The following is a 27749-nucleotide window of genomic DNA, read 5'->3' as shown; positions in this document are numbered from 1 at the left end:
AATATGGTTAGAAAAAAAGTCAGATGTCTTGAATTATGTTCTTATGCAGGCAGAAGTCAACAACTATTGTCTATTGAAAAACATCAATTTCTTTCTACCTGACCAATGAAACTGTGCTGTTCTGTATCAGCTGAGTATTGTTTTCTTAGCAAGTTGATATCTGATTGCATTTGTTTTTATTTTTGTTATAAGAATTTAAATAAGATCCATTTTTTCCTACTTCAAAATAGATTTTTTTCACTCATATTTATTCTATTTTTTTATTTTTAGTTTTTTCTTACTATAATTAATTTATTTACTACTTTATGATAAACAGGACAATGGTAGGCTAATGTTAACACCATTGTACTACAGCATCTATTATATTCACAGTCAAATATCAAAAGGAAATCAAGTCTCATGAAAAATGGAACAAATATTTAAACTCTGCACCCTCAAAATCTCCTAAAAACATACTCTGTGCTTGCCAGTAACTTTGTATAAGGTAATTTTCTTATTTGAATGTCACCATCTCGCTGGTTATATAGAAAGAGCTGGTGATTTGTGGATGATGGTTAATTCAATCAAACCTTTGCCCTAAAAAGTTTTATTGCATTTGCTCAGAGTTGAAATGCATAGAGAACAAACTAACAAACTTTCTTCTTTATATATTAGATAACACTAATTATAAGATTAGTTTCTTTATTGAATTTTATCTTCAAAAGTTGTTAATGATTTTATGTATTGATGTTAGAAATGCTGTCTCTCTAGTTAAAAAAAAATTAAATGAAAAAATTTACTGATTATTAGGTGTATTTCAATTGATGTTTTATTTCCAGTTTAAGCAAGGATGTTTTTTTGATCATATATTCCTATTTTATTTACAACAAAAAATATTTTTTAATAATAATAATAATTTACTTAGTTTGGTGATTTGCTTTCTATCCTTATGTTGCAGTATGAATCCGATCACTAAGTTTTTTGCTCTATGAAGGACTTATCACACTATTGATATTGTCAGAGTAATCACTCCGAAATGGATAGCCAGGTTGAATATGATGATGGTATATGCATATTGGACGGGTTGTCTATCTCTCTGGCTGTATTTGCTACAATTTGGCAGATTTATGGGCATCTACAAAAATACAGTGGTTTTTGTTACAAACATTTGGGTTTATGATTAAAATAGTTTGAAATTATGGTTTTTTATACATACATAAAAGGTACAATCTATTTTGTTGGTAATGCGTGGATGACTTTATTTTCAGGATTTTTCACAGATGTTATGTTTCCATACAAATAGAAATCAGAGATTATAATTGTTGCTTAATGAAATTAACTGTGAAGTAAACAAACTATGAAAATGAATGTAGTACAAAGTTACAAACAAGATTACAGTTACAAAAGTAAGAGCTGTTTTAAGAAAGGTTACACAAGTTTTTGCAGCTAGTTGGCTTGTACAAACAATGTTTTCTACTACAGAATTGATGCTACTATAGGGTGGTATCCTGTTTTGGTGATATAAGTATTACCTGCTGTCTAATAGGTTTCAAATGTTTAAGTAAGGATTCCAGATGAGATCTAGTTGTACCTGTGTTTTTGTTTATTCTTACATTATCATAGATTTTGATAATTTCTATATGTTCATATAATTTATGTTTGGTAGTATTTCTTTTGGTTTTAATATTTTTAACAGATCTATTAATATTGCAATTATGGAATACACAGTGTTTAACAACAGTGGAGTTTTTAAGGTTGTACGAGGGCTATTTTGTAAATAAGGTCTGTCTGTGAATGAGAGTGAGAATGACGTGCCATCCCAGCACTGTCTGCTTTGAGCATGCTTTGTGCACGTTTAGACACCATTTGCAGCTGTATCGTCTGTCTGTGTGCTGAGCTGTAAAAGTTTATAATGTTTAAGAGAATTGAGTCACCTGCCGACTGTGAGATACGATCTGTTATTCGATTCTTGAGGGCTAGAAACTTGGCAGCAGCGGAAATTCACCGTCAGATTTGTGAAGTTTATGGTGATAATGCTATGAGTGACAGTAAAGTTCAAAAGTGGGTGAGAATGTTCAAGGACGGGCAGGTTAATGTGCATGATAACCCGTGCCCTGGCTGACCTCCTATGATTTCTGAAGATATGGTTTGTGATGTGGATAACAAAATTTGAGAGGATTAACGATTCACGATTTCAATGCTACCAATTGAATTTCTGCAGGCTTCAAGATCAGTTTTGTATACCATTGTTTCAGAGAAACTGAATTATCGAAAATTGTATTCTCGGTGGATTACAAGACTACTTTCTGATGATCAGAAAACAAAAAGATTGGGCAGTGCTTTATCGTTTTTAACTCAATACGATCAGGAAGGAGACGAATTGTTGGACCACATCATTACAGGAGATGGGTGTCTCACATGACTCCTGGTCTAAGCAACAGTCAATGGAATGGGACACACATCTTCGCCAACCAAAGTGAAAGCCAAACAGTCCATTTCAGCACGGAAAATTATGGCAACTGTCTTTTGGGACAGGAAAGGGATTTTGTTAGTGGATTTTATGCCGAGAGGCACAATGATCAATTCTGATGGCTATTGTGTGACCTTGAGAAAATTCTGTAGTGTCATATTAAACAAGCAGTGTGGTCTACTGTCTTGCTGTGTGGTGTTGCTCCATGACAATGCAAGGCCACATGTTTCTGCACAAACACAAGGAACAACTGTATCATCTACCTTACAGTCCAGACCTTGCACCCAGTGATTTTCATCTGTTACGATACTTAAGGGAGTTTTTTGGTGGCCAACGGTTCAATGACAAACTGAAAACTGCAGTCATGGATTCGGCTTTTTTACAGGTGGCAGATTTCTTTGAAGTTGGAGTTCAAAAAATTGTTGAGCAGTATGACAAATGTTTGAACAAAAATGGAAATTATGTAGAAAAGTAGATAAAAGTATGTAGAATATGGGAAAAAAACATATTTGCAGTATTTTTCTTCTTATTAAAAAAACGGACCTTATTCAAAAAATAGCTTATTTTATAGCATTGATGTGTTAAAGTTTATTTTCAATTTTTTTTTTTGTTTATCAATGTAAGTGTGGTTACAACTACATGAAAACTTATAAACCACATTGTTTTACCACATTGTTTTTCTCTGAAATGTTAATGATAATATTATTGTTGCTTAATCTTTTCTGGATTGTGTTTCTGTTTGTTCAAATTTATTTAGTGTTACTGTGGCTATACTTTTATTGGTATGTCAGCAGGAAAACACGTTTAGAGTATAAAGAAATCAAGTATTAAAATTATATATAAATTATTGATGATTAATTTTTTATATAAAAACTGTACATAATTTACTAAATATTAATGTTTTTGATAAATATTTCAGGAGGATTATGTAGAATATTCTTATGTAGAATATAATGGTGTCATTTTGAAAGGAACTAAGAGACCGGTAGTTTGATCAAAATGTGAAGAAGATGTTTTTATCAATAATCATACAGTAAGTAGGTGTGTTTTATATTTCAAATTCAAAAATACCTTTTACTTTTTCATAAAAAAAATTAAAATAAAATGTAATATTGTATATGCAATATTACAATTACCTAATCTTTGATTAAGAGATTAATGTTTATATGGAAAAATATGGAGTCTTGGAACCTATTTCCAACATATATTTTAGTTTTTGGCTTAAATTATTTTGATTTATGCAAAACTCACCAAACCAACTAACCTTTGTAAATCAATAGCTAGGTTTATATCACTTTTTTATATTTCATAATATAATGTAAAATCATATAATTAATATATTAGATAAAATATATCAAAAGAAAATATAAATTAGCACTTTAATTTGTGAATTTTAAAATAAACAATTTTTAGTTTCTGGATCAATTGTTTTTGGTTTTGTTGACTTAGTAGTACAGTTAATAATTCAGTAGAGTCCCGTAAACTCGGCAGTCGATAACCCAACAGTCCGAATAACTCGGCTACACCCTGGCACGGCGAAAAAACATCCCTAGTTAATTTTCATTATAGACAGCTTTATGGCTCAAAGTATTTTTCTGATGTTTGTCTTTCAGGTAAATTACTGTACACTGTGTATTCATTAATTTTCATTTTCATGTAGTAAAAGCTCTATGTTTTCATTAAGTATGTACTTTTCCTTTGTTTAAGGGTATTTGGGCAGTTAATTTTTTGTTGTATTTTCAAGCAAACAATACATAAAAGTACAGTACAGTATTTTCTAAGTAAACACTCTTACTTATTCTTTTTTAACCCCATTTCCGATAACCCTGCGTTTTCCAAACTCGGCCACCTTCAGTCCACATTAGGCCGAATTTTCGAAACTCTACTGTACCATATTTTGATGGCACATTGACAAGTTACTCTTACATCAGATATTTATATATATATATATAGCATTGAATACATAAAAATTTTTTTATATATAAAAAATATTTACAAATAATAATAGATGAGAAAATCAGTATCAAAATGATTTTATGGCACTTCTAGTAGTAGTTCATGGCACTCTGAAAACCACTGTTCCAGATGATTGATTGAAGCTACTAAAAAAAGCATTACCTTTATTAGAGTAGAATGCGAAATAATAATACAGATTTTATGATTACATCTTACACAAAAATCATAAGTGTAATTCAAATTTAGAGATTTAGTTTTTTTTATGTTAAATGATGCCAGGAAAATTGTTTTGTTTCCATGGATTACTAATACTTTCATTCAACAACAAGAATAAAAATATGCATTTGATGACCAATTGAAAACTTAAATTTTGCTATTGGCTAATTAATCATGCATAAATTAGAAATAGATTATCATATTTCTCAAATTACAATCACACACTGAAATTGTAACACTTTTAGTTTAGAAACACATATAATCAGATAGATAAAAAAATAAAAGTACTTCCTGAACCTGATTAGACATCATGATAGAAAAATACACATTCCAAGATGTCTGCTTTTAAAAAAATACAAAATCTTATAAAATTTCTGAGAAATCATAAATTATGCTAAAGTGTATAATAATGTTTTTGCTGCAAGATGTTACAAAATGGACTAAATACAAGTATAAAAATGAAATTGTATTTGAAGAAGGTACTAGAAACTGCTCACACCACCATATGGCTAAAAATGGTGAAAAAAATGAAAAAATGTAGAAATTTTGTAACTAAACTTATATAAGAATATTAAAAAATTACAATAAAATGGATACACTACTCAAATACCTTATAAACTGCAGCCAAATTTATTATCAATTTCAAACGTTTCCGGTCATCTTTAATGACCTTTATCAAGAACTAAAAAAATCGAAAGCATTCGATTTTTGTTAGTTCTTGATAAAAATCATTAAAGATAAACGAAAGCGTTTGAAATTGATAAGAAATTGATAATAAATTTGGCTGCAGTTTATAAGATATTTGAGTAGTGTATCCTTGTTACCAAATGCAGTCTACGGAGCGATTACAAGAAAATTGTATTAATATCACTTTTAATTAAAATAAATAAACAAACATCTGTAAAATAGAAATGTTTCACTTGTATTAAAAATTAAAATAAAGCTTTGTGCTTCTGAAAAATACAGTAATTCATTATTATTAGTTTTCTGTAAGTATAGGTATGTTTTCTGGAAAAAGAAATTTTTATAATTTGTTTTCATAAATTTAAATAAACAAACATCTGTAAAATAGAAATGTCTCACTTGTATTAAAAATTAAAATAAAGCTTTGTGCTTCTAAAAAATACGGTAATTGATTATTATTAGTTTTCTGTAAGTATAGGTATGTTTTCTGGAAAAAGATTTTTATAATTTGTTATCATAAATTACAAAATTAATTACTTTGAAATTTAATTATTAAGAAATTTTTTCTAACATTGAACTTTTTACTCTTTTAAACAGTCTGTCTGGGGTTCGTATTGGTGTGACGGTCTTTGGGGATATAAATGTTGTCATTTGTTCATCAAGAATTCTTATTGCACTGGAAATAGTGGAAAAGAAGCTGCTGAACAGGTAATGCAATTTTTTATTAATAAAGTAGGATAATTTTGTATAATGCCTACTACCATATATACTGTACAGTACATTTATTAATATGTCTGCTAAATATTCTGCTTACTCAAATTTGAACAGGAATCTAAAGGCATATCTACACGATCAACCAAATACTGTTTTCGATGTATTTAATTTTTAATGTCATTGATGTTTTTAATGGTGCCAATTCTATGAGCTATACTATATGTTTATTTCTCTTGTAATAATAACTGGAAGCCATATTTCAAAGATTAGACCTTGACCAATACTCAGTTTTCCATATTCTTTGTCCAAATTGCCATTTTGTTACATGACAAAAATGCTTTATCTCAATTGGTTGGAGGTTTTAAGATCTTGAATCTAGTAGAACAACATTCTACTTTAGAATTCTCAAATTTAAGAACTTTGAAAAGATAAATTGTCTGCTCCACATTATCAAAGTAGCTTGAATACGATTTTTACATTTCAGAAATTTGATTGAATAGGTGCACCTTAAGAGAAAGTTTCAAAACTATTATGCCTAATCATTTTTTATTGAGACAGAATGTATTTATAAATGAAAATTAGTTATTTAGTGTCGTTTGAATTTTTTTCGTTGTATTGATTTTTGCATCAGCATTACCCATTCTTCTTTCATTATGCCATTCTTAATCGTTATTTGAAGAAAAGAGACTATTATTGATTCTCTCATCAGTACCTTTTGGATAAATTCTAGAAATTTATGACTTGTATAAAATTAACCAAAATTGGAGAATTATAATGGGTTTTTTCCCTTTAAAATATTATATATAGCCCATAATCTTAGTATATATAAGAATATTAAAGAAATGAAACTGGTCAATTTTATTTAATCATCATTGGAGTTAATTATTCATATATTTCAATTTAAATAAAGGAAAATTGTTGTAAATTTACTGTTATGGTAGAATTCCAATTATTTGTATGCCAATCATCAAACCTCCATTATCAGGTCATGCTTTTCTCCCAAAAAAAGTTCTTGACAGATATCCCAGACCACGAGAATAGTAAATATGTACCCATTGTCACTCCTGTAAACAAAAGGTACTGAACAAAAATATATCTATTCATGCAAAAAAATATATAATTTAGTATCTAGTTACATGCATTAAGAACTTCACTTTTGATTCTTTAACAAAAATGACTGAAATATGTTTCTAATTTGAATTAATTATGTAACTCTTATTATTCAAGTTTTGTTGCTTGAAAACTGACAAAATATTATTTTTTCCAGGCCTCGCGTGTAGTAATCTTGCCACCAGACAATGATGATGACTTAATAGAGCAAGTAAATGAAGAAACTCCCAAGGAACAAGATGTACCAATAACCACTACTAAACCTAAAGCATTAATTGAGGTTTGTAATGCATTTACTTTTAAATATAAATTATATATTGATAGTCTAGGACAGTGCTTCTCAACCTTTTCTTGTGCATGGCACACCTAGGTACTTTCCAGAATTCCATGGCACTACAAGTAAAAGTATACAAAAAATATAGATGTTGGAAAGAACATACCAAAAAAAGTATTGATTTGTTGTTATTTACATGTGATGATATAAAAAATATTTAAAATTATTATTCTCAATATCCAGTGGGTAGCTGATGAATACGTAGATTTAGTATATGTCTCTTTAATCCGAATTAGTAAAAAACGGTAACTTTCTCTCAGCTATAAGGTTATGTACTCCTTTATTGAAAATCACAAATGCATTTCAGGCCTATATGAGCCTCTCTTCAGTGTAAATGCTGTTCTTTTTATCCATTTTATTTTCAAATAGTTCTCAATATCTGGCCCAAAATGCATTTGTGATTTGCAATAAAGGAGTACCTAACCTTATAGCTGAGAGAAAGTCTACCGTTTTTTACTCATTCGGATTAAAGAGACATATACTAAATCTGTTTAAAATTAGTTTATAACTGATTTTTTTATTTCTTATTTTTATTTTATTTCTTCACAACCCCAAAATCACCCTGAACAAAATGTCATGTGAAAAGCATGTGATTGGGGTCTCAACTCTGTGATCATAGGTACATATGATGGCGACATCACATACTTGTCGCTTCACAAAAATCAAAATGGTAACTGTGACATATGACTTGCCAAATTTATATATACCCAAATTCTGTGAAATATTGACTACAAAGGTTTAAAAATTTGAAGCTTGTTAAAATTCCTTCTGTCACAAATGTCAGTAACAATAAATATGTAATAGCTAATTCATTTACCTTTTGAAACATGTACTTATCATATTCACTTGTTCACCATAAACTCTGTATTTTTTCTCCTTTGGAGGCATTGGGCCATGGCACACTAATTGTGGAGCTCTGGTCTAATGTACAGTATATCTCTAACTCAACTAGCTCATTCTGCAGTCCAGATTTGGACTGCAGAATGGCTTTGTCTGAACCACCAACCAATTCCAGTTTCTAAACCTTTCACTTTTGTATTTATGGCTAATGAGTTTTCTATCAATATTGTATTTTCTCCTAATATAGCCATTATTGGTGGTTGTGAAAACAAACAAATTGTAACACTTATTTTCCTAATTGTATTTTTGGGATTCAGGTTATAACATGTTATATCAAACTTATTTTAGCTTGTAATTTATCCACAGGCAATATTCAAAAGTTTGACAGTAATGTACAGATGAAATATTTCTGATGATTATGATATCAAAAGGTTCAACAACAATTCTCTAAAACTATACTTCTATGTATTGTCTTGATAAACAGTAATTAAAAAAGCACACTTACATTACTCATCCTTGAAATAAACTTTCAATATTAAAGGATAAGTTAACTAACTGGTAGAACATTTCATTAAATCAGGTGGTAAATGATCATTCATCCTTCAATTGGACTTCTAACATACTATGTATGGTGTCATACTAGCATGAATCAGTTTGCATTCCTTTATTTAAATTTATGTTGTTTTCATGCTTCCAAATTTCCACATGTTCTTTAAATTTCCTTTTAAATTGTTAATTTTCTTTATGAAGAACTTTAATTTTATCTATATCTGGATTGCAAAGACACTCCTTTACATGCTGAAGCCATGGAAAATTTCTATACTTTTATAATATAGCAGTTAGGAGTTCCTTAATTCTTGTATTTAATTTCCTCTTTTTTTTTCTCCTCTATAAACTTTAGATGGTTGTCAAACTTTTGAATATCTCCTGGAGGTAAATTAGATATGTATAATTGTGAGTGGCAAAATAGTTTTACTTTGTTAGTGTTTAATTCTGCATAATAATTACTTATCAAGCATATTGTATTATTTAGATGTATTGCTGAAGAGGAATCACTAATGTATTGTGATTCAAAATGCATTTAATTTTATCCTAGCCTGAAAATAAATTTGTTAATACAAATTTATTTTCAAGTGTCAGTAGAATCATTTGACTCATCCAATGTAAGAGAATAAGATGAAAAATAGGAAAATAAGTTACATCAAACCCATTTTTTTAGCTTGTAAACCAAATTAATGATAATTTTGATACTAATCTGCTTTGTTGTCACTTGTCTAGAACCACTGCAAACTAACATTCTTAAATATACTCACAGAAATATATTCACTGAAAATAAATTTGTTTTGTAACTTATTTTCCTATTTTTCACCTTATTCTGTTACATTGGATGAGTCAAGTGATTCTACTGACACTCCTTGATTGGCCATTTTTTTGGGATTATTTAATGGTGATGAATTTGTGGAAAACTTTCACAATATGCTTATCCTGGAGAGAGAATGAGAATAGAAAATATTCAAGTCCTCAACATCTTCAATTCTTTTGCCTTGAGTGGGAAAGAAACTATCTGTGACAATTGATGGTACTCCTGCAATGTCTGATTGTGAACTATGTGGGCTTGTCAAAACCAAAAATCACAGTGATGTATTTTCTTACTGTTTTATCTATCAAACAGTTCTTTGTGCTAGGCTTTTGGAAGAATCCTCTGTAATCATGGATAATGCTACATTCTTTAGTCCATTTGCTGTAACTTCACATATGAAATATGTTAGGATCATTGATATCTAATATATTTATTCTCTTTCAATCTAATTACAATGAAATAAAAGTTTAATGGTTACAATGATCTGGACTGGATTCTAGTTACATCCTATTCAATTGACCAACCCCAAACAAAGATGTACATGAATCACATGTGTAGAGATAACCAACCAGATCCCTGGTTGTTAAGTTATCACATGTGCAAAAACAACCAACACAACAAAAGGAAGGAGCAATGTGGCCACTTCATTATTGCAATACATACTACAAAATGTATCCTTCTGCATCACCTATCTCATTGTAGAAGCAACATTCACTCTCTCCCTGAAAAAACTGTGTGCAAAGTTTACATCATCATCTGAGTTATACTTTGTATCATTTCTCCTTTCAGTCTACATCATTATCTGTACTTCCTAAAACAGCTGCTATTTCTGAACTGTTTTCAGAACAAAGAAGAAAGGTAATGTTTACTTTCAGCCAATTGTGGATCTGCAGTGAGCATTTTCTTTTTTTCGCATACATAGTTTAGATTTTAGTCTTCATTTTCATTTCGCATACATAGTTTAGATTTTACAACTACCCTTCATATAGGACACTTTTTTACAAGCTAAAATCTTCTAAATCATCATCTAAAAACTGTCAATTTAATAACTATGATTTAAAGTCCATTAATTTAATGATGAGAATTGTTGACCTTTCAATCCTAGATAACAGAGTACTGTTTTTGCTAACTATTTTTTACAGAAGCATGCATGAAGTTACAGCAAATAGACTATAGCTAACTTTGTTCCTGTAAAAAGATCTCAGAAGGTGACATCTTTTTTTACAGGAATGTGAAACCAAAAATACTAATCTGTGCTGCATAACAAATGTCCTTTGGCTAAGCAAAGGATTGGATTGATGGGATAAAACAACATGGCACTTGAGCAATCTGCCAAGGGGAATGTCACCTGGGAGGATTTTTATGGAAAACTGACCCCTAGTTAGATGTCAGAAACATGAAAAAAATGCAGAGATCGCCAAGCAGCCAGACTGTTGATGAGGCACAAACTTATCTGCCATCTTTTGATGAAAAAATTTCCTGGACAAATAAGTTTTTAAACCTAGAAAATTTAAAAAAAATGTTTCCTATAACAGATAACACTTCATCCTTTTTTACACACATCAGGAATTAACAGCCTTCTGGGCAGAGTTGATCTTTCGTTAGAGGTTTCTCATCTATTTCAGTATGTAAAATGTTAAAATGTTTTACATATTTTAACATTTACATATGTAAACTTTTTAATCAAATGTATAATTTTTAATTGATTGTGCCATTGCCATAAGGTAGATTTTAATGTTTTGTGTATTGAGGCAGACAAATAGCCTCTAAAGAAAGGTCAACTCCACCCGGAAGACTATTAATTCCTGATGTGTGTGAAAAGGATGAAGTTTAAGGACATATATTATGTATTGTTTGTTACAGGAAATTTTTTAATAAATTTTCTAGTTCATTTATCAACATTCAGTGATTTTATCCATTTAGTTACTAGTGAGCTGCTAATCATTTTGGTATTCTTTTCTGTTACATTATTTAAAGGAAATTTTAGTTCTGGTCTACAACACACTCCTACCCATGAAATTCCAGATTGTTCTTACCTACTACTAGCAGTCTTAAAGAATAACATTAAGCATTAAGCAATAACAACAACATTAATCATACCACAACAATAATAATTCAGAGAATTGATTTAAGAGAAAGTTAGACAATCATAGCCATATACTAAATATTCTTAAACAATTCACTTCACTTCCAGAGATTACTGCAAGAAGCAAATAAAGTTTAGTGTCAACGAATGTAAATGAGACAGGCAGAACATAATTTATAAAGCCACTTTATACCATTTGGTATAAAAGTAGACGAGAACCAAATTGATGGTCGAGACGGTGCACAATAGCAGCGCTAGGTGATCGGTCTCATCCCGAGTAACAAGTATTCAAAAAAATTTGAGTTTAATTAATTTTAAAATTAAGAAACAATTATTATTATTGCTAAAAATTTAACAATGAAATTAATCTTTGTTGCTGTTATTAACATATGGAGCAATTGTCAACCCATGCTAGAATTATGCAAAAATAATGTAGTATAAAGATGGTGATGAATGATCTGAAAGATTAAGAACCCATTATAATTATTTTTGTTGATTGAATTTATGTAAGTGATTGCTATATCTTATGTGGGTAGAATCAAGATGAATTAATTACATATGGAGGGTTCAGTTATAAAGTGAATAGACTTTATGCAAACCCTTTTAGAGATAGTGAGTTATTTAGGAATTATTATTTTAATTTATAAAAGAAATCAAAATACACTAATGGGTACTATGTATATTTAATGCATTATATAACTTATCATCTTTCCAAACATAAAATGCAGAAAGATTACAAATAACTTAAAATTTCTTTTATCATCTACATTGTATTTAAATTAGATATTTTGGATAATTATATATTTCCCAATTAGAAGTTCAAGTGAAAAAAAAAAACTATGTGAAGTGCATTGAAATATCTTTATTAGCAATTTAAGAAATGTTATTAAATAGTTAAATCAAATTTAGGACAGTTTAATTAAAAATTAACAATACAACTTGCAATACACATGTTAATCAAATTTCATGTTAAGCAAAGGATACCTGTATTTTTATTTATTAATTAATTAAATATCAATGATTATTTCTGTCTTTTATCTTTTACTCTCAGACTGCAAATGCAGATGTTATGTTATGGTACATCTTTTTATTCAAAAGAATTACATAATTAAACAACTTAAATCAAAAATAAAATTTTCCTTTTGAATAGTTACTGTGTGTTTTAAACTTTTAAAATATTTCTATTCTTTTTATTTAATTTTAGCTCTATCAAGAACAAATGCTAGAGAAAAAGAGACAGAAACGCTTGAAGAAGAAGCGACGTCAGAGAGAGAATGCCAAAAGAAGAGCCGCAAAGAAGAACGAAAGTTCGGAGAGCGAATCCATCGATTCGGATACTTCGGATGAGGAAAAATTAAATAGAAAGAAAACCAAGAAACTGAAAAAGGTATTTATCATTTATAATTTTAAATAATGAAACAAAGTTTCTCCCGTATAATTTGATCGTATAGTTTGTGGCATTGTCCAATATCATCTTTTCTCTTTACCTACTTTCTTACAAACCCATTCTGCAAATTTTCCCATAAAATACGACAGATATTCCAAGTTTAGACGATGAATTAGACGTTGCAACTTACGGATCCATCCGCCACAATGCATTTTATTTTGCATTTGTTATTTCCATTTTGTCTAATAATCTTAGCCAGTTACACATAACCTAAATAATGAAATTGTTTTATTAATATACTAAGTGCTGGTGATACCATTTAACCGGTTACTGTTCCTTTGCCCAAATACTAGTAATTTACTTTATCATTTTGGACATAAAACCCGATTATACGTTAATAATAAATACTTTCAAAATATTCTTTTCCACCAATTGATACTTTCAATAACATTTCTTAATGTTTCTTCAAGATACATAATTTAAAGTGATATATTGCTCTGCCAAGGTTTTAAAAGTGATTTGTAAGTATCAGAAATCAGAAATATTAAGTTTTATTTTTTTGTGGGAGTGATTGATGGGTAGTTATTTTTAGATTGGCATTGTTTTATTTAATGGTGTTTGATATTTTCTATTAAATTAGATCATTTTCAAATTTTTTACTCTCCTTCCTCATTTGTTTATCTGTATTACTGCTAACCTAAACCTAATTACACATTTGACCACTCCAGTGCTTTCCAGCTACACCAAGATAAGACATTTTAACACATACTTATAGCAAAATAAAACTAATCGGTTTTGTATTAATTTATAGTGTTCATTTTTACCTCTCACGGTCGAAGATTCTTTGTACATTATACTAAATCTTAAAACGTCTTACTTCTATTATCTTTGTGCTTGGGAGAAAGGGGAAAAATATAGGTATTACCGCAGAACTACCGTATGACGAAAGCCCGTCCCTTTTTTGAACGAATTCGTTTATTTATTGTAAACGTCACAACAGAACTAATGCTCTACAGACTATGCATAATATAGCACTACTTTTGCTGTGCTGGAAAGATCACTCTTGCCCGAATAAATGTTAAAATGTATGTTTTTTCCTTTGCTAGGAAACTAGAACGAAAGGATTCTGTAACCGAGTCATCTACGGTGATTGTCCTATTAGTTTTTGAATTAATTGGTCGAGAAGTGACTTTTGTTACCACGGTAACACTATTCTACACGAGCGGAGTCGATCTTTCTTTAGAGGCTCTTCTTTGTCCAATTAAGTGTGGGCAAAGAAGAATCTCTAAAGAAAGATCGACTTCTTTAATGCAAAATTGTATTCCGGCAGTTGCAAAGGCTATTTGTAAGGTTTTGAATTCTTATTTATAACTTATTTTCCACTAATAAATGAAGATTATATATTAGAAACTGTCATCCTAAATTTAAAAAAAATTTCAATTGGAATTTTTCCAAGTGGTTTCATAATTCAGACCAAGTCAAAATATTGATTAAGGGGTTAAGCAAGTTTTCTGATGCTTTAATAGACAAACAAGTGTTTGGACACCAAAAACGGTGTCCAAACACTTCTCCAGCTACGATTGTTAGGAGAACATACCACCGACGTAAATGTTTGTTTAAGAAACTATGCATTAATAACATTTTCTCTCTCACTTGTCTTTCTATCGTTGCTCGATTTGTTGGAAGTTTTCTATTACCGTTTTTTTTTTATAGGATAAGTAGAAAATATTTACCTTTTTATTTTCTTAAACAGGCTCTGGAAGAAGAGGAGGAATCTAAAAGAAAAGCGGATCGGCTGTTGGCCATGGACGAAAGGAAGAGACCGTACAACAGTATGTACGAAAGCAAGGCACCCACCGAAGAACAGATGGAAGCCTATTACATAAAACGGCAAAGACCCGACGATCCTATGGCCGCATTTCTGACCAAAGACTAATACGCACAGTACATATTGAATGATTTTGTAACTGTTTGTATATAATATAAGTCGTATTCGTCTACTCTGTTTATTAATAATCGACTACGATGTTTATTAAAGTATTATAAAGTCGAATTCTTCGCTAAAGAATAAATTATAGTACTGTATCTACCAAGACTCCTTTCGTCACGAAACTAAAATTCCTTCGTCGTCCGTTATATAAATTTAAATGCGATACGACCCAGATTATCCGGGATAGTTCGAACACGCTGCACCTAGGCCCACCGAATCATTTTGGATTAAATATAGATTTATAAGGGCACTTTTAAGCCTCCGTTTGTACGCTAAACTTACTTTTCTTATTGTTTGTGTACAGTCATTCATAAAAGTGGAGTATTCGTTTACGGGCTCGTCTCGGATAAGCGGGGGGGTTATAATAACGACAAACTCCAAAAAGTGCAAGCTACAAAATGCAGGCTGGACATAAAATGCAGAAAAACATGAGTAGGAAGACATCTTCAAGTATTAAGGTCTGTTCACGCGTATCGGTGACGTGTTCCCTGGGTTCCGTGAAATTTCGTCAATGTCGACGATAAATATCTTTGCTTTGAATTCGATCTAAGTATTCACACATCTGGCATAGGCCATATATTTTAGTATTCGGTGTCCACCATCGGTATCTGTACCAGAATTTAAAATATCAATAATAATTTGATTTTTCACTGACATTGTTTTGTGTAGTCTATTTGTGCATATACCGGTATTATTTTATATAAAAATGTTTGATAAATTGTTTAATATTTTATTTATATAGTTATAAAATTTTTGTTTTTTATGTATTGTATTTTTATTATATTATATTTCGACTTTCCCAAACCAGCTAACTAACTATTAGTGATTTCTGGAGTTTTTTTTTATCGTTCTTCATCCAAAACTACGGCAATAATTGCTAATTCTGTGTCTGAACGTCGTCATTTCAAATATCACCGACGTGACACCGATCATACTGCGTGGATAACTGTTATAGGCGTCACTGATAGTCGCGGATGTCATTGATATGTGAGAATAGACCTTTAATGTACTACTAAGCCACATCATTTCTCTAGAAAATGTCGTTCCTGATCCAAAGAAAATTCGAGCAGAACCCTTTCCTCATCCCGAGAACGTATTGACATCGAGATTCTTGGGAATGGCCAGTTTCTCGGCTAAGATTTCGCTAAACTTGCTGGTTGTAATTAAAGTATTGTACGAGTTGTTGGCTCGGCGATATCGAATGGGTCTGGAACAATGCTCAATTCCATTCGTTTTTTAAAGAATTCCATTTTAGCATTGTACTTTCCGTTAAGCCTCCTCCCATATTAAATCTCACTATAGATTGCATTAAATGCCTCCTGTTTTAGCATTGTAAGATGCTTTTAAAAGTGCACGTTATCACTCGATCCATCTTCACCTGGACTCTGCAGAGTACTGCCACAAAGACGACACCGTAATGAGCTCAAACCTAATAGCACTTGCGTGCAAAAAGTATTATAAACAGATTGAGAAGGAACACTTCATATTATGAAATTGTGATAAATTCTCAAATTTTATATTGAAAAAAACTATACGCATACAGAGTGATCGTAAGCTCCTTGTCTCCACACTTGGCTAAAAGGACCCCGACAGTCTCGCATCTAGGATGCAATGAATAAAACCATGTCTCGTGGATTAGTTTTAACATAAAATACAAACGTGGCAAGCAACTATTAGTTGTCGACATTCCCTTAAGAAAGCCAGTAATGTCAACCAAGAACTAGCAGAAGAGAGATTTGCTGTACTGTACAATTATCATTGCACACTATTCTGCAAGTGTGAAAAATTAGTAAAAATAATTAATAAACAAGTAAAAGACCTCATTTATTTAGAACTGACAGAATACTGCAAACATGGTTGACCCAGCATAAGTTGTATCCAAGTATACTAATCAAAACGTTGGCCATCCAGTAAATTATTTAATGTAAATTTGACAAACGTTTTCGATCTTACATTAAATTATTTACTGGATTGTCAAGATTTTGGTTGACGTACTTAGGTATCGATCTAGTTATCGGGAAGAAGTTAAATAAATGAAAAGGAAATGTAACGTAGGTCTAATAAAAAATGCCAACGAAATTTACTTATTAAACATAGAAACGAAAAGCATAAAAGTAAATCAAATCAAATAAAAGCAAAAAAAAAGTAAATTCCGGAATTCCACAGACGAAAATTAACACATTTTTCTCCATAATTTAACATTAATACGTTTATAAAATTATTTTTCAATCGCCGGAAACCATTCGAGAAATTCGTTTCTCACGCGACATTAACGCATAATAAGTGGCATTCCCAAGGCGTAAATAATTTCTATGAATTTTCATATATATTACACGTCACGGTCCATTTGCACCCACCTTATCAATGGGATTTGTCACCGGGAAATTGTAACGAATTTGATCATTTCTGTGATTTATAGTAAACCTTACTGCAGAAGATACTTTAAAGTATAAAACACCCCTTGTTAAGTAGCGTTAGAAAGAGTTAAAATCTCTAGAAGAGGAATAAATTTATGCATTTCCCCCCTAATGCGGTGATTAAGCGGTCGATCGTATTGTTAATATTTGTAAGTACAGTATATAAATATTCTTACGATAATTAGGTCGGAAAACGGCAAGTAATGGCAATACTATGATAATCACCTCGCAGAAATTAAACGTAATTACTACATTTAGAACTTTTCTCCTGCAAATATTTGTTTCTTCTCGTTGACAAATTCCAAGATAATATTTCATACTTAAAAACTTGGCAAATTAATTAACGACATACAAAATAAACATAACTCTAATCAAATAATCTAAATAATAATTTGAATAATATTTATAAATTAGCAATTTGCACGTTATATTTCGCAATTGTTTGGTGGATACAATGCTCGTTTCTTATGTCAACGTTATCCGAAAGCAGTAATGTTAAATGATAATTAACTAGCGTTTAATGGTGTTAAATTGTGCATCTAGAACAAATATTGAATTTTTTAAACAAATACCTTTAATTAATAATATAATTAAATTTTTAGGTAATTAAGTATAGAGCTCTGCTTAATTATTTTTTAAAAAAGGTTATGTACGCGAGTAATAATTAAAATATGACCCGATTCATTGTGAAGCCCAGTATCTCGCGATACTTGATACTGTACAAGGATCTTAGTTTGGATTCCGTGTATAGACAAGCATATAGTTTGTAGCGTGTCGAGGCCCTAGGCAAAGGTCTAGACGTCTATGCATAAAGTCGCCATTGTACTTAATATAAAATAACTCCGAGGCTGCCACCCCAACTGCTCCGGGTCCCTCGGAACGGTTAGGGGGGCAGCCTACCGCTCTGAAGGACCCGGGATCGAATCCACACGGGTCGAAAAACCCAGGAATTTTTCGAAAATAAAGGGTGATGAGGGATGGGGCCCCTCCGGATGAGTCGGGCCCCCATCCCTCGTCACCCTTTCTTTCCGAAAAATGTCCCGAACCCATAAAGGGCTTGCTAAAATGTCCCTCAGTGCCAACAGGGCGAAAAGTTTTTTAAAATACAGTCTATAGAAATAAATAAATATAGAAACTTTCTTTAAGCTTTTTTCTGTTTTATAATTTGTGGTTCTTTAGGGATACGGGTTTCGGGAAGATGATTCCAGGAACAAAATCCCAAGAGAAGAATTTTTGATTCGTGTAATAAAATAAATGAACATTAGAGCCTAATTATAACTATAATTATTATAGAAAAGTTTGCCGTTCTCCACGCTTCATTTCTTTCAATTAAAGCCTAAGCAAAAACCGGATTCGATCGGTTTGGATTAACCGAATGAAGCAACGAGACACGAGGACGATTTGCCAAGGGAGAAGTCACCCGAAAGGGCTTTCTATGGGGTTAGATTAAGGATTGACGGTATAAGATAGCCCACTCATGAGTGTGCCAAGGGTCAATCTCCCGGGAGGACTTTTATGGAAAACTGGACTGCATTTAGTTGTTATACGGAGCCGGCTTCACTATTAGGAAATGGCCTTGCGCCGCCGAGATACGAGGGCACCAGCCTTACAAATAAAGGTCATTAATTAGTGTCCATTCATAAACATTTTTAAAAGTGTTCCTAATACTATTTTAATAAATATCTATGTGTGCTCGTTTATGATAATATATCTATTTTCTTTGCTTAAGGACGTCAGATATTCTTGTGCCGGCCCCGGTGTTATAAGGAGAATGAATCAAGCAAGAACTATAAGATACTCATGATGATAATTAAAATTTCAGGTGTAACACAGCTCCATTGTCGACCTGGACGAAGAGAAAGAGGACTCTTTCTGCCCACAGGGCGGAAAAAGTTAAGCAGAAAAATACTTTTAAAAATATGAAAATGTATCTTATAAGGTATTTAAAAAGCAAAAATAAACAGATAATTTCTGTCATTAAAGTAACGTTAAAATCTGTCCGATGCGTCACGTAAGTTGCATTTCTTATGCTTTTTTGTATCCTCGGGGTGAAATCTAAACATATTTTGTACAAAAGCAAATACTTTAAAGATCGGAACGTTTGTGTTTCCACTCGGACAATTTTCCCAGTAGTTAGAGCAGAGCATACGAATTACATTTTGTCTCGATTAAATTCAATCGAGTATGAAATTATAGAAGCAGAAACTTTAAGATTTTTTCACCTTCTGGGGATAATCTGATTTAAAACGGTAATCACGTGATACGTGCCGAATAGTATTTAAAGCCGAACGTTTTCATTTCGAATCATTCACTTCTCTCGCCTTCCAAACACACGCATTGTGTTGAACACGATGTACTCGACGGTAAGAATACCACACGCTTATATATCATTTGCTTTACCATGATGATAATTTAAATTTAATGTGTTTTTTCAGTGTTTAATTTCCTTGCTTGCGTGCGCTCTTTTGGTCCAAGTTTCTTCTTACGGAAAATCATGGTCGCATCACGGAGGAGACTGGAAGAAGATGTCTGACGATCACGGTTCGCACGGGCACGGACACAAATTCGACCACGACGACTGGGGTAAGTGGGACAAGCACGGTAGCAACCGACATCACGACCAAGGTGGACATAATTTCGATAAATACGGCAAAGATAACGAAGGTTCCAACCATCACGGATTCGACGGGCACGGATCGCACGGTGGATCCAATTGGGGTGGACACGGAAAGCACGACGAATCGGACGGAAGAATACATTACCACGACAAAGGACAGAAGCATAACGGTTTCAAAAATTCGTACCACAAACAAGAGTTAGGAGATCACAAATCCCATCACGACATCGCCAGCCAGGGCAAGTATCATAAGAATTACAACGACGAAGATCATTGGAAGAAGTACAACGGAGAAAAATACCATAAAAATCATCACAAAAAGGAATATTTCGATAACAACGAACACGGAGACGATTTCCGCAATTTTGAAAAAGGCGGACATAACGATCACCACGGAGAAGACTACAAAAAGGGTGGCGAATATTCCAACAAAAAGTGGGACCATAAGGATAATAATGATCGCCATCATCATTCTGGCGGAGAGATGGGTGGTCACGGCTCTAGTCACGGTAAGGGTGGACATTACATAGGTCATCATCATCATTGAAACGAGTAACGACGTTACACCCGTTGTCGAAATCGGAACCGAGAACGAAACCGAATAAGAAAATGGTTACTTTATAATCACTTCTTCGATGTTTTGGATGTTGGTGTGTGTTGCATTTTTAAAACTGTTTGTGTCTCGCAATCTATTGTTACGCAATGCTTTAAATTATTATGTTTTTATATTCGATAAACTGAAAATTTTGATGTTATTGTTCCTAAGGCTTAAGTAACCACAGCAAACTTTCCTTTTGTACGGAAAGAAAACAATAAAATATAATTTATAAGTTAAAAAATGAGTTACTGTATTAAATTTTACAATAGATTTGTATTCGACCGTATTATTTTAGTCCCATCGTTGAATTATACTAAAGATCACGAAGGTTCCAACATCACGAATGCGATGGGCACGGATCGCGCGGTGGATCCAATAGAAGAAATACCACACTTTTTAATTGTTTTAGTTGCTACTTGACTTAAACTTACGGTTTCAAATAATGAATAGTTGGTGGCTGACGGTATGTCTCATTTCCGGAAAAATTCGAATTCGAGTGACGTTTGCGAGGATTTTTCCTTCCTCTTGAGATCGTTTGGTATTTTCTAATTGGAAAGAAATTATCGCATAAATATAATGATAAACTCTCAATAGTCAGTTCTTGAGAATACCATTTGTATATTGTTATAGTTCTCGATTAACTCGAGAGTTCTCCATTGTAGTTATCTTCTCAACAGTTTCGAGACAATACGAAGCTCAACCGTGGAACATTTGAAAGAACGACCACATGAACAATGTAATGCGTTCCAAATTTGTCTAATATTAAAAGAAAATTCAATACTACGTTCTAATTTATTACAGAATCTTTACGAAGTGTTCTAATTCTATAGGTTTAATTTCAATATTTTCAATAACTATTAATAAATACAGAAGATAGCGATTAAATAATAAATGGTATAAGACTAAATAAATATTAAATTGACATTAATAGAAATGAAATAATATCTCGGCTAGTATCAGAATATATCTTTTAACTCGAGCTTTATTGAGAGTCGGATGGCCGAGGAGGTTAAGGAAGCCGCTCGGAAACCCGTGTCGAATCCAGACGGATCGAAAAACCTCATGAATTTTTCGGGATTAGTCCATCCCGGATACGTACGTCGGGCCCCGTCCTTCACCACCCGATCGCCCCATTGCGGGCCTGGCCCAACCATAAAGGGCTGGCTAAAAGAGGCCCTCTTAATGCCCACAGAACGGAAAGAGTAAAAAAAACCACCCGTCCCACTGTGGACCTGTAAAAAAAGGACCAATAGTGCTCACGGGACGAAAGTAAAAAAAAATACACGGGCGATTTTGTATTTTAAATGAAAAAGTGTGTAAGTGTAAATTAATGTTTACCTTCTTAATAAGTTTGTTTTTAAATCTCTAATTTAATGTTTGGGTTTATTGTTATCATTATAAATATTTTTAGAGTGTAACAGAAAGTTGGCAACACTGTCGATACATCATTCATGCTACGAAGTGTCGCTGGTAGCAGAAATTCGTCTGACAGTTTATTGTGGTAATAAATCCGAACCAAGATATATTAAATGGCCGCAAACGTTCGACAACAATTACTACATCTGGCAAATTTAGGAGGATCTCCTAAAGATCAAGTCGATAGGTAATTTATCTTATATATTCTCTTATGAGTTGTTTAACACAGGGAAAGTATAAGATAAGAAAGTTAAATTTCTAACAAAATCGTTTAAATAATTGTAATATCGTTAATAAATGTATTATTCGTTGATATGTAAGAAAGGTAAAAGTTTGAGAGAAATTCCAGAATTTTTAGACAAATTATTCTATGTTTCAGTGTATAGAAAGGCTGCAAAATCTCTATGCGTGAGATTTTGCAGCCTTTGTCTATAAGATGCCAGAGAAAGTTTGCATCTTCTAGATAAAGATTATCCTCATGGCAAATTCGGCAAATAACGGATCGAATGCGAATCTTACGGGGTTTGATCTCTCGAAATATGGATTTGATAACGTTAGACTGGTGAAAGAATTTCTTAATACTATTTTACGAAAATCAAACGTCTAAATCAGTGTTCCGCAATCTTTTTTTACTCGCGGCACACCTATGACTAGACATGACTCAACACGGCACACCAAAATGTTATTCCTCTCAATAACGTATGATATGATACTATTAATAGAATTTCGTAATGCCATAAACCACAAAACTCAATTATGTTGAGTTTTGTGAGTTACACTAGGTGGACACCGATGGCTGTGTACTATGCCAGACCAGAGTCAAGGCATAGTAACTTCAAAAAAAAACAAAAATTAAATAAGCGTGTCATTGTATGTCTGTATTCAGGAATTTCCTAACGATATGACATTTATTCAATATAGAGACCTTTTGTAGTATGACGTATGTGTTCCCAGGCTTTTGTGTAGCGTTTGTGGTATGATACCTGTACAGGAGAGAACGACAAGTTCAATAAGCCAACCTATCCATCCTCCACAGATGTCTTATTTCCTGGCCAAGTTCCGTGTACTTGCTGATTTTTTCAGTGCATGTGTTTTGTACATTGTGAGTGTTTGGAACAGATATGTCTATAATGTATGTGATTTTATTGTGTTTGTCAATGAGTGTGATGTCTGGTTTGTTGTGGTAAATTGNATGGATGTCTAATAATTTGTGTTTCTTTGCAAGCTCTTGATGTATTTGCTACTTGATTATGTCGATGTAAATTATGTCTGTACCAAGAGTTTGCAACCATAAGTGATGTGTTACATAGTTTTTGGCATAATGTGACATTTTCTGCAAGTGTCATTTGTGAGTGTTATATCTTTCAGTGTGTGTTTTGTGTAGTTTTTAGTATTTAATACCTGATCCTGTATGGCAATCATAAATCCTTCCGTCTCGCGAAAGAAGCATCCCCGAGCTAACCAGCTATTTGACGCAGTTTTGTCAACAAAATCCTGGGCTAGGTAGGTGATAGAAATGTCTGTCATAGAGTGTTGTTTGAACCCACGATTGCTTAATTAAGTGTCTATGAATTTTATATGTTCTGTCTTGTCCATATGATGCAAATGTAAGTTTAATGGTGATTTTATTTGAGTCTGCTAGACTTATTGCTTTATGTAACTGTGATGTTTCTTGCTTTTGTAGAAAAACTCGCGCAGTGCTCTTGTAGTGAAGGTTTACTATATCAATCAGACCACGTTTGCCATCTTTATGTGGAAGGGTTAATCTTTCTATGGCAGATTTAAGATGACGTTGTTTAGGCTTAGTAAGCGTTGTTGTTGTTTTCATTTAGAGTTGCTCAAGATCTGTGTGAGTCCAATGTATAACTCCAGAAGAATAAGTAAGTACTGGGACATATGTGTTTATTGCTTTAACATCATTTTATTTCATCAGTGAATGAAATACAAGCATACGAAACACAACAATTGCGATAANATTTAGAGTTGCTCAAGATCTGTGTGAGTCCAATGTATAACTCCAGAAGAATAAGTAAGTACTGGGACATATGTGTTTATTGCTTTAACATCATTTTATTTCATCAGTGAATGAAATACAAGCATACGAAACACAACAATTGCGATAAAAATATATAAATAAAACTTGAAATTAATAGAATATGTAAAAGTTCAAGTCACACCTTTCACCTTGTGACGGCACACTGGTGTGCTGCGGTACACTGGTTGCGGAACACTGGTCTAAATTAATAACGAAATGATAAAGCTCGGGTTACGTAACTTGACGTAAGCTAAGCGGGCGTCGTGGCCGTAACTTGGCATCGACGGGCTTAAATGTACGGATAACTAATTTACGACGATCTAAAAATGGTTGTGGACTTGTTTGTTGACTTCTGATGGACTGCCCGGGAGAACCTGAAGGAGCGTTAAAACTGGCAAGAACTCGTTGGTGGACATTGAGAACCGATGGATGGTCCTGCTCGACCCATGCACTGGTCGTATAGAACTTTCTGGGTTTTTTTTTGGCTGTCTAACATCTAAATAGGGGAGTTTCTCGTAGAAAGTTCACTGGGAGGCATCCTTCTTGGCATACTGCTCTTGTGTTGCATTGCCATATCTCTTGATAATGGAAATTTTATGGAAATTTACAATTTCAAACTGTTACAAATGCTGGTTTTAAATGTTATGTTGTGATTTTTATTTTTTAATAATGAAATAAATAATTGAGGCGAAATGTTAACGAAGTCGCTTCTACGTGGCTTACGGAATTGTGTCCGTTCTCAAAATCCGTTTGATTGATTTTGATTAAACTTTACCATTTTCATTAATTTTGACAAGGAATCCAAAAACATAATAAAGATGGATGTCCCCGACTTTGTTTTCAAAATATAAGGTTGTGACAATGTTTGTGCTGTCTGATGTGACTGAGCACACTTAATGTAATTTAGACCTATTGGTCAAAAATAAAAATAATATTGCGTGCATCTAATTGAAAATAGGTGCAAAAAATGAACAAAACAATTGATGGAGATTGTTTCATTCTTGGATCACTTCCCCATGAGTGAAAGTGCAAGGATTGTATCTCTGTACCCAGCCAGTGTGAGGATTGTATCTCTCATATGAGGATTCCTGTTCTATGTCTAACAGGTGCAGGGATTGCTTCTTTCTTTCCAGCTCTGCCTAAATTCTATTGCAATACGACCTGTTTCTTTCCTGCCCCATGTCACGTCTGGCAGCACCAGGCAGTGCCCACATTGTGTCGCATCTTTGTCAGATTTGTTGTCCCATTGCCCGTTGCCCAAGTTTGGGTCTTGGCACCCTCTCTTCATGCAAAGCCAGGGCTGTTATCTCTGGGGCTGTATCCTGGTCACTGTCTCTGGTCTCTCGTCTCTCACAAGCCGGTCGCTGATTGGCTAATCATTTGGATTAGCCAATCAGCAACCGGCTTGTGACAGATGAGAGACCAGAGACGGTGACCAGAATATGGCCCCTGGTCTTTTTTGTTAGGGGGAACCCCCTCCTAGGACCTGGAAGCTAGATGGCTGTAAGGTCACTAGGGTAGGTTTTCAAGTATGTAAGCCTACTATATTTGCAGTCGATTCTTGGCTATAAATACCTTTCTTTTGTTACCCACCCATGGTCTTTTGTTGGGCCCAGGTTTTGTTAATTGCATGTACATACATTGTTCTTTTGATGTAACTGTTCTTGTATTATTGTGTTGTTAATTTCATTACTGTATACTGTATATTACTGTAATGTCATACTCATTGTATAACTTGGGCTACGACCCACTCGTTGTATTTTCTGTTTTTATTTGGTTTCAATAAATGGGGCTCGGTGCTAGCTTCTCATGAGATCTCATTTCACACTTTCCTATCTTTCTTACCCTGTTTTTACCTTTTCATCCCACCCTTCTTCTCTTCAAAGGCTAAGTTCGGCCTTCTAAACTTTTCCAGTAGTAGTTGTATTGCGATACGTCAAAGTTGTGTGATGGGTAGTAAGTATTTGAAGAAATTTTAAGCCACATAGCACTGTGTATACTAGACAGTCTATACATAATTAATTTAAAAGGATATATTTCTCTCTTTATGTTAAAGATTGCTGCATATTGACTTTAAGAAGTTTATATCAGGTTTTTCATTTTTTCAGATTTCAATCTGACAAGAATGATTCTATAAATTGTGTCTGGACTCATCAGTAAACAGAACACTGCCCAATTTGTTCAAAATCCAATGTCGACGTTTTTTAACATCATTTTAAACAGGGGATCTTAATTCTGTACACAGGGGTCAAGGGAATGCAATATACTGGAATCTGAAAAAAGACCATTTTCTTGATGCTTTTTGTTTATAGTTGTGAAACTACTACTGGTGATCATTGAAAGCTCTGCAAAGTGTTGCTTATCAGATATTCTTCTGTTATAACATTCTGTCAATAGCAGTCCTAGCTAGTAGTCCTATTGAGGAGCAATAATTCTTTATTGTCCACTTCCTGGTTTATCTACAACATTCATTCTTTAAAATTTGGCCAAAAGCTTAAATAAGACACTGCAGTACAGTCTGACCAACCCAGGAAGGCAATCTCCGTAGGCATTGGACTACTTGCATGTACATATCATTTGCAGGGGTAAGGTTAACTAGCATTTGGTTAACATACCTTAGGGATAGAGACTATGCTGACCAGTCACATGCTATACCTTTTATCTTTACCCCTGTCAATGGTCACTAAACTAGTCCATCATATAGAGAGGGGGCATGTCTTCTAGAGTTGGTCAGACTGTACTTTTGGAGTCCTAGACACATTTGTCTGTGACTGGCCTGCTTCTAGCCTTCCAATAATTCTTTCTTTTATAGTATCATCTTTGTGGCATTGTCACTATTATTATCACACAGTAAAAAAAGTAACAACTGTTTTTGATGATTTGATGAAATTTTAATTATCATTTGTGATAGAGTACTCATTTTATAGAAAATAAAAATTATGGATTTGATACTTTTCTATGTGTAAATTTAATATCTATATATATATATATAAAAATGGACATGTATGTCCCTATATTTCACTTTTTCGCCAAAACTACACATTGCACGTGAATGGTGTTTGTATGTGGTAGTAGCCCCAAGTCTCCATTCATGCATAGGGGTGGTTGCGTCTCAATAGCTATAAGGGTGCGGGAGATATGGGCTTGAAAGTGGCTTTCTATTTTGAATGTTTTGTTCGAATTAAATTCGAATATTGGTTCGATTATAGAACAATTGTAAACATTCCAGAAACGTTGAAAAGAGTTCGTTTGACTTGACGTGAACAGGAGACATTCAGAAATCGAATCGGGTCCAGGTCTCTAATTAGACTGGAAACGGGGGACCTAATTCTTGCATTCTGTGAAAACGGGTAAGATTGGCTATAATGTAATTATCTTAATCTTCACTATCGTTACTTTTTAAAAACCCAGCGAAGCGGGTCCTTGCAGCTAGATTCTAGATTACTTAGAAAAACAGTCTTTTATATATATAAAAAACTATATTACATACAAATGTACGAACAAATAAAAACCCAGCGAAGCGGGTCCTTGCAGCTAGTA

The 27749-nt window shown here is 32.9% G+C and overlaps 3 protein-coding genes across 3 annotated transcripts in view; all 3 read left to right on the top strand.

Annotated features, from left to right (window-relative positions):
• Positions 1 to 15189, top strand: part of LOC111626627 (pre-mRNA-splicing factor SLU7-like) — a 51498-nt gene extending 36309 nt beyond the window's left edge. The window contains exons 14-17 of the mRNA XM_023370073.1: positions 5903 to 6013; positions 7287 to 7409; positions 12954 to 13136; positions 14890 to 15189. Coding sequence (XP_023225841.1) covers positions 5903 to 6013; positions 7287 to 7409; positions 12954 to 13136; positions 14890 to 15072 — 600 coding nt within the window. The 3' untranslated portion in view covers positions 15073 to 15189. The remainder of the gene's footprint in view (positions 1 to 5902; positions 6014 to 7286; positions 7410 to 12953; positions 13137 to 14889) is intronic.
• Positions 15190 to 19459: 4270 nt separating this feature from the next.
• LOC111626645 (histidine-rich glycoprotein-like) lies at positions 19460 to 21412 on the top strand. Its single transcript, XM_023370096.1, has 2 exons — positions 19460 to 19906; positions 19979 to 21412. Exons 1-2 carry the CDS (start codon positions 19895 to 19897, stop codon positions 20705 to 20707), a joined length of 741 nt encoding a protein of 246 aa, XP_023225864.1. The 5' UTR covers positions 19460 to 19894; the 3' UTR covers positions 20708 to 21412.
• A 778-nt stretch (positions 21413 to 22190) lies between these two features.
• Positions 22191 to 27749, top strand: part of LOC111626638 (COP9 signalosome complex subunit 4-like) — an 80034-nt gene continuing 74475 nt past the window's right edge. The window contains exon 1 of the mRNA XM_023370083.1: positions 22191 to 22361. Coding sequence (XP_023225851.1) covers positions 22288 to 22361 — 74 coding nt within the window. The 5' untranslated portion in view covers positions 22191 to 22287. The remainder of the gene's footprint in view (positions 22362 to 27749) is intronic.

This window comes from Centruroides sculpturatus, unplaced genomic scaffold (genome assembly GCF_000671375.1).
Source record: "Centruroides sculpturatus isolate CEXI.00-Female unplaced genomic scaffold, Cexi_2.0 scaffold399, whole genome shotgun sequence".
Taxonomy (NCBI): Eukaryota; Metazoa; Arthropoda; class Arachnida; order Scorpiones; family Buthidae; genus Centruroides; species Centruroides sculpturatus.
This window is presented reverse-complemented; position numbering and strand designations above follow the sequence as displayed.